General features: G+C 48.6%; 1 protein-coding gene across 1 annotated transcript; it reads right to left on the bottom strand.

The window, feature by feature from the left end:
* Positions 1-1,697: 1,697 nt before the first annotated feature.
* Positions 1,698-7,552, bottom strand: FEM1B (fem-1 homolog B). The gene is made up of 2 exons (XM_030955534.1): positions 7,228-7,552; positions 1,698-4,680 (listed from the first exon to the last, which is right to left on the bottom strand). Exons 1-2 carry the CDS (start codon positions 7,473-7,475, stop codon positions 3,045-3,047), a joined length of 1,884 nt encoding a protein of 627 aa, XP_030811394.1. The 5' UTR covers positions 7,476-7,552; the 3' UTR covers positions 1,698-3,044.
* Between the last annotated feature and the right edge of the window lie 1,111 nt (positions 7,553-8,663).

The following is an 8,663-nucleotide window of genomic DNA, read 5'->3' as shown; positions in this document are numbered from 1 at the left end:
ATTTATATATATTTATTAATTTATATTTATTTTATTATTTATATATTAGTATATATGTTATGTATATATATAAATATATCTTAAATCTAATATATGTGTATTAAATCGTACATATAATATATATGTGTGATATAGATTATATAATATACTATATTACTATATATAAAATAATAATATATATTATATATATACATATAACGTACATAATATATATTTTATAGATATGTTCATAACATATCTATAAAATATATATTATCTATAATTATACATATAATTTATGTGTATATGTATATAACTTATAAAATATATATGCGTTCATATAATATATATACATAAATATATAAATAGATACCGTTTATATCTTTTACTTATATCTATATGTATTATATATATTTAAATATATTTACAAATATATAAAATATATGTGTGTATATACATAAAAATATAAATTATAAATACTTTTTATTTCTATATCTAATTTATATATATATAAATATATTTAAAAGGTTTTCTATAAATATACAAAATTTATTATATACACACATTTATATATTTTTATATATATACATTGACACATATATATATATATAAATATACTAATATATTATATATATATATAAATACATGTATATATTCTATATATATAAATACACTCATGTTTTATATATATAAATACACAGATATATTTTATATATATAAATACATGGATATATTTTTTTATATATAAAAATACAGAGATATATTTTCTATATATAAAAATACACTTGTATATTTATATATATAAATACATTAATATATTTTATATATACACTGATATATTTATATATATAAATTCACTAATATATTTATATATATATAAATACATGGATATATTTTATATATAGAAATACATTGATATATTTTATATATATAGAAATACAGATATGTTTTTTATATACAAATACATGGATATATATTATATCTATAAATACACTGATATATGTATATATATAAATACACGGATGGGTCATATATATATATATAAATACATGGATATATTTTATATATATATAAATACAGATATATTTAATATATATAAATATACTGATATTTTTAATATATATAAATACACTGATATATTTATACATATAAATACACCCCTGGCAGCACCCGGCTCTTCCCTCACTCTGTGCTTTTCCAGGGAAAACAGCACTTGCAGCCTCCAAGGAATTTTATCAGGGGCTTTAAATAACAGGGAGAGCAAGGGCAACCTCAGCGTGTTTAATGCTTGGGAGGAAAATTCCAGATCCTGGAGAAGATCCCAGGATTCCCAAGGCTGCATGCACAGGTACTCCCTCCCCTTTGCCAAGAGCTCTTGGTGACACGGGGAAGGTGGCAGGACAGCATTCCATGACAGCAGGCAGCAGGAATTCACTGGGAAGCAGGATAACAACCAGGAACAGGCCAGAGGCAGGAGCAGCTTTTCCACAGCAAAGATGTTCCCCTGCTTGGAGTGTTTTGGAATCAACAGCCAGGAATTTTTATTGTTACTTTGGAATTCTCCTCAGGAAAATGACACCTTCCACTATCCCAGACTTACCTTAGGACAATTCCAGAGATGTGGCAGTCACAGCTTCTCTGCAGAACCTAAACCTGACCCTAAAGCTTTTCCCTCAAAGGACACAAACTTTGGACAAAAAAAACCAGGAATTCCAAGGTAATTCCACATTCAATGTTTATTTCTTTGTCATACAAATAGAAACGTGTGCCCCAAATCTCGCCTGAAAGTTCTACCTGGATTGCTTTTAAAAAAAACCCCACAGAACATTCGTTCATCCTGACGGTTAAAAAGCTGCGTGGGAAAGGAACAGAGGGTTCAGGAGCCTTGTCCCAACAAGTGACATTTTCCTGCTGGAGCATCTGCCACTTCTCCCAAAGTTCTCAAGCGACAACGTCCCCGTACAATCACTCGCTCATCAGCAAAGAGGCTGATGAGAGGAGAATTTTTTTTTTTTGTATGTCAAAATCAGTTTTAAGAAGAGATTTTCCTACTGGAAGGAGTAAAAACCATGAAAAATCCTCGAGTCCAATTCAGGGAGGCACAGACTCCAATGCTTCTTGGAAAAGCCAGGTTCAAGGAAGACTCTCTTTGGCGGCAGACGGCTCCGTTAGGAAGATACAGCATCTGGAATCCAAGAGTGCAGCTGGACAGACTTTGAGTCAAAAAAAAGGTGCGTGTTGAGCGTCGGAACAACAGAAAAAAACCCAAGTCCAAAGCAGTTTGAAATGTTGGGACACACACAAACACAAATTCCCTACCCAGTTTCTAGGGATCCATGCATGATGTTTGGATAGGAGCGACGGAGCTACGGAAAAAGAAACGATGATTCCGGTTATTTTCGGTCGGCGTGGAAGTGGTTTTCTGTCCATAGGTTATTCAATACTTACTGGAGCAGTGTCAGTGAAGAGTTTGATAATGGAATTCAGCCCCTCAGAGCTGAACTTCCACCTGCATTTCCTAACAGAGCACCCCTCACGTCTGTAGCTGTAAATTTTGATTTAAAACACAAATTTTAAAACATTACCAACATCTTCAGCACGAGCTGAAAGGCATAAAAAGCACGGTGAGGTATGAGAGCAACGCACTGCTCTGGGGGTGGACACTCCACTTTTAACCCAACTACCACAGAATTCCCAATTTTTCTTTTCCCATCTCACTGTGAGAAGTTTGAAATCCAATTGTGCAAATCCTGTCAGACATGACAGGAGTTACCTGGGGGATTCTTCTCGTGTCATTTAGAAAACCAAGAGCTAACGAAGGGATTCATTTAATCACAAACAGAAAAGGACCAAAATCTCAAACATCAGATTCAACTACAGGACAACGATGTGGCTTTTCCTGCCCCCCCGCCCTCCACCATCTCCACCCGAGAACTGAGGCCGCAGACGGAATCCAGAGGAACCCAAAACCAAAGGAATGGAGAAAAACAACTTCATGGACACGGGTGTATTCTGCTGTCTGGTGTCGTCCTGGGATAGCACCACCACAAAAGGTTGGACACGGCCTAGTGGAACTGGACAAACTCCTCCAGAGTTCTGGGGATCTGGTTTTGGTAGCTGATGTTGTAGATCCGCACGGCGCGGGCAGCCAGGCACTTGAGACTCAGCTTCATTTGAGTTTTAAGGAGGATTTCGGACACCCCGGTGGTACTTTTATCCAGAGGGGTTTTCTTCTGCTTGTTGGTCATGTCCGTGTGGGCGCCGGCCTCCACCAGGCTGATGATGATGGAGTGCAATGTCAAGAAGTCGCTGATGGGCCGGTGGTACTGCACGATGATGTGCAGAGGGCTGTTCCCCTCGTTGTCCACGGCGTTGACGTCGGCGCCGCAGTCCAGCAGGAGCTTGGTGACCAGGGCGTTGGGGAAGCTGCACACATCGTTGGTGTGGAAGTCGTCCACGGGCGTGCCCGAGTTGACGGCGTGGTGCAGCAGGCTGGAGCCGTCGCGCGTGCGCGGGTCCAGGTGGATCAGGTTGTAGATCTGCTTGTTGATGCGGGACTGGTCGTCCTCGCTGCACTGCGTCTTGGTGGAGATGCACACCAGGTAGAGGAAGGTGAAGATGTTGCACTCGTAGTTGTCCATGGCCGTGTGGATGTCGGCGTCCGGCGTGGTTTTGATGCGCGCCATGCCCTGCTCGATCTCCAGCACGCTGCAGCGCAGGACGCTCTCGATGTCCTTGGCTTTCACGGGCTCGTTCAGGTGGATCATCTGGGAGAAGACTTGAGCGAACCTCAGCAGGTCCTTGTGGGTGTTCCTGTTGCCCTTCTGCCGCAGGTGCAGCGCGTGGAGCCAGAGCTTGATGCACTGCTCGAACTCCATGTTGTCCGCGTAGACCGCGCCCCGGTAAATGATGGGGTGGGAGACGTCGATATTGTCCGAGCCCAGGATTCTCTCCCGCACTATGAGGCCTTCCATGTGAAGGGCATCTCTGTCCTGCCTAATGGACTCTAATTCCTGAGGGGTCCTGCATTCCGACCTGTTTCCGTAAGCCTCGATCTGGGGAAGCACCTCCTTCTCGATGACGTTCTCGCTGTCGCGGTACCTCTCCAGCATGGCTAAATATAAATAGTGGTAAGTCTTCAAAATGTCGTAGTTCTCCCTGTCGTTGGCAAACGAGGCCCCCAGCAGCTCCAGAGCTTCGATCCTGCTCCTCCTGTCGCAGTCGGCGTGAGCCAGCAGCAGCTCCACCACGTCGGCCTTGCAGCTCTCGGCGGCCACCTTGAGCGGCGTCATGCCGTGGCCGTTGACCATCATGGCCGCCTTCCACTTGACCAGCTCCCTGACGATCTCCAGGTGGCCGGCCTCGGCGGCGAAGTGCAGGGCGGTGGCCCCGCAGTGGGCCTTGGCATTGGGGTCGGCGTGCTGCTCCAGGAGGTAGCGCACCACGTCCGTGTGGCCCTTGTAGGCCGCGATCATCAGGCAGGTGTTGTCGTACTTGTTGGCGATGCTGATGTTGGCGTTGTTCTCCACCAGGTACTTGACGATGTCCAGCCGGCCATCGAAGCAGGCCGCGCGCAGCGGCGTCGAGTTGGTCACCGTGGTGTGGTTGACGTTGGCGCCGTGGCTCACCAGCAGCTTGACCACCTCGGAGTGGCCGGCACCGGCCGCACACCATAGCGCGGTGGCCCCGTCGATGACGAAGCTGGGGACGAGAGGACAGGGAATTAGGTTGATGCTCTTCCAAAAGCATCCCACACCCAGCCACCAACAGGGATTTCACAGCCAGCCCATCCCTGGATTCCGAGGAACTCACCGGGATTGCCATGGCCAAGGAATGAGGCCAAGGGAGCACACAGAGCGCTGGAAGTTGGAGCTTCAAAGCAGCCAAAAGGGTTTGGCCACCTTGAAGATCCCACTCACAAACTCCAGCCTCAGTTTAGAGAGGTCTGGCAAGAAGAGTTCTAAAACTACCCTTTCAGTGCCATGAAGTGACATATTAAAGACTGAGAAAAACCTTAAAATGGATATTTTGACACAAAAAAAAATCAGATTTAGACACCAGCAACAGCCCCGGCTTCAAAACTTCTGATCACTTCCCCATCCCTTCTCCCTGAGCCACAGTTCCCCAGCACTTCCCTATTTGAGATCCTGAGCCAGCCTGGCAATCTGGTGACACAAATGGAACTCCAGGAAGAAAATAAAACCCAAAAAAGCAGAAGTTCTGGGCTGGGCTGCTCCACAGATCTGTGTCACATGAATAACAGGGAAATGAAGGAACAGATCCTTCTTTTTCAGCTGTTTTCATTCCCTCAAATGCAGCACACAAAATAAAGGATTTGCCTTTCCCATTCCCTGGTTTCTGAAGGATTTTAATGAAGAAACAGGCAGGATTCACACACCCTCAAGGCACGTCCCAAACACACAGGAAGGACAAATATTTCCAAACAGCCACATTCCCCAAAGTTAAAATATGGTAAGATCAGCTGAAATTGCACTTTCACAGCGATTTTTAATTATTACAAAGCCCTTGCAGCTCCACAGCAACTGTGTGTAAATCCAACACCTCCAGAGGCTCTTCGGGATCTCAGAGAGAATTCCCAGTGAGAAGTTCCTGATTTTGTAAATAACTCCATTAAAATATTTACGTATTGAAGCAGGAGGAGAGTCAGGAACGGGGATTTTTCATGAACCCGAGGTGATTTGTTGGTGCTTTGAGGTTCCAAGTGGAAAGCCCAAGGGAGAGGAGCTGCTGAGCCACCTTATCTGAGGAGCAACAATCCCCGGGGATCACATGGGCTCTGCTCCTCTCTCGGCATCCATTGTGCCTCCCACAACTCCTCCTTCCATCCGTGCCAGGCACAGCCTCTGGAAAACATCCCCACCCCAGCCAGGCAAAAATCCAGCATCTGCTCTCTGTCAGGAGGTGCTTCCTACAGGAATGCTCACACCGGGAATTTTCAAGCTGCTTCTGATTGGGGAAAAAAAACCCCCAAAAACCAAAAAAAAAAAAAAACCAAAAAAAAACCAACAACAACAACAAAAAACACATGCAATAAAAACCAAAACAAACCGAGCTGGAAGGGAAAAGGAAGGAATCAAAATCAAACCACACAGGGAAGTGGTTCTGCATGTGAAAACTGAGCTGTGTGAGAACCCTTCCTGATGGCACTGTCACCTGCAGCAGCAAAAATATCCCAAAAAGGCCACTCTGGCCCAGCAGAAGCTCTCTGGGCTGTGAATATTATCCTGTCCATAGCTTCACAGGGGGAATTCCTAAATGGAAAAGTCATTTATGGCTCATAAAGCATCAGGTGGGATCTCCAACCACACAGGCATTTTTACCAGAAAATCACCAAACTGTGACCTCACTGTGGCCTCCAACACCCACGTGATGTTTAGGTGAGGATGTCACGAATTCGTATCTAAAAACAGCAGCAAGGAGGGCCCTGGGCACTGCCAACCTGTCAGCCTGGGAAAGTCAGAGAACAGATCCTCCTGGGAGCTCTGCTGAGGCCCACAGAGGGCAGGGAAGTGATCACAGACCACTGAACAGCCTTGGAAGGGACCCACAAGGGCCATCAGAGCCCAGAATGCTGATCTGGACAGGGCCAACCAGGGCCACCAGGTCACAGAATGTCCCCAGCTGGAAGGGACAAACAAGCACCACCAAGCCACAGAATAATCTGAGTTGGGACCACAAGGACCGTCAAGTCACAGAATCCTGAGCTGGAAGGGCTCCACAAAGACATCAAGTGACAGAATACTGAGCTGGAAGGGCCCACAAGAACCACCAAGTTACAGAATAATCTGAGTCGGGAGCACAAGCACCACCAAGTCACAGGAGAGCCCAAGCTGAAAAGAACCCACAAGGACATCAAGTGACAGAACACTGAGCTGGAAGGGCCGCACATGGACCACCACAAAATAGCCCGAGTTGAAAAATACCCACAAGGGCCACCAAGTCACAGAACACTGAGCTGTAAGAATCCACAAGCACCACCAAGCCACGGAATAATCTGAGCTGGGACCAGCACGTCACAGAAGAGCCGGAGCTGAAGAGAACCCACCGCCAAGCCACAGAGCCCACAAGGACCACCGGCTCACGGAACACCCTGCGCTGGGAAGGCTCCCAAGCCCCGCCGAGCCCCGGAGCAGCGGGAGCGGCCCGAGGCCCGCACGGCGCTCCCAGCCCCGCTCCCCAGCCCAGGCCGCGCCCGGGGCTGTCCGATCCGGGCCGGGCCTCACGTACCCGTCGAAGCGGACGGTGCCGGTCTGCTGCGTGTGGACGCGGTAATGCTCGAGCAGCAGCCGCACCACCTTGGCGTGCCCGTTGCGGGCGGCGATGATGAGCGGCGTGGAGCGCTGCCCGCCGTGCTGGCTCACGTAGCCCAGCAGGTACTTGATGTCGCTCTCGGAGCGGTTCAGCAGCAGCGCGGCCAAGGTGAGCACGCGGCCCTCGCTGGCCGCCTTGTACACGTACCCCGCCAGCCCCTCCATGGCCGCCTCCGCCTCCGCGCGGCCCCGCCGCCCGCAACGGCCCCGCTCGGGCCGGCCCGGCTCTGCCCCGGCCCGCTCCGTCCTGGCGCGGCACCCCGCGGGGCGCACATGCGGCCGCCCGGGGCCCGCCGCCCCCGGCCCCGCTCCCGGTGCTGCCCCGGCCCCCGCGGGAGCGCAGCCGCCGCCCGGCAGGCAAGGCGCGGCCCCCCCGCCCGGAGCGCGGGCCCGGCCGGCACCGCCGCGCTCCGCCCCGGAACCGCTCGGCAGCGCCCGCCCGCCGCAGCGGGGCCGGCCGGCAGCGGCCGCCAGCGAGGGCCGTTCCGGGAGCACCGGCGGCCCCAGCGCCAGGCCGGGCAGCGGGGCCTGAGGGGCTGCCGGAACACAGCCGGGCAGAGTTACAGCATAAAGTGGGGATTTATTAAAGGCCTTCAAAGGATACACTTTGGGAAGCACAAGAGCCCGGCCGTGGCTACACCCAAGTTGGACTGCAGGTCACAAATTTTCACACTTTTATAAGTTTTGGTCCGTTTCTATGTTGGGGTTAATTGTCCAGTTCCAGCTCCAGGTTGTGCAGTCCCATGCTGTGAGATTGCTCGCCTCAATTCGCTGTTGTTTGCACTTTTTGGCCCCCAAGCTGCAGCAGTGTCCTTGGTTCTGGGGCTGGAAAAGGATTGTTTTATCTGAACTGTAAAGAGAACTGCTAACACTTTATGCAAAGTTCAGTTATACACCAATGCAGTACAGAATCTGGAAAACAGGAAAACTGAAACTTAAGGCATCAGCAGCACCGCCAGGACATGGCCGAGTGTCCCCAAAGCACCTTAACACAGACAACTGCTCGTGTCACCAGCTCAGCTTTTCATCCTCATTTCCACCGCACGACCACTAAGAATGGAAAACACCTCCAGCTGTGCCTGACCCCCACGGTGTCACCAGCACCACATCCAGAAATTCCTTGGACACCTGCAGGGATGGGCACTCCAAACCCCCTGGGGCAGCCCCTGCCCACCCTTTCCATGGAGAAATTCCTCCTGATGTCCAACCTAAACCCAACCTAAACCCCAACTCTGGTGCAGTTTAAGAAAATGTCTTCAAATCCTGTTACTTGTTCCCTGGGAGCTGAGCCCAACCCTCCCTGGCTGCCCCCTCCTGTCAGGGAGTGTGGAGAGGGAGATTGGGTTGGGTTGG

This window comes from Camarhynchus parvulus, chromosome 10 (genome assembly GCF_901933205.1).
Source record: "Camarhynchus parvulus chromosome 10, STF_HiC, whole genome shotgun sequence".
In the NCBI taxonomy this organism is placed as follows: domain Eukaryota; kingdom Metazoa; phylum Chordata; class Aves; order Passeriformes; family Thraupidae; genus Camarhynchus; species Camarhynchus parvulus.
The sequence above is the reverse complement of the archived record's forward strand: the minus strand, read 5'-3'. Positions and strand labels throughout refer to the sequence as shown.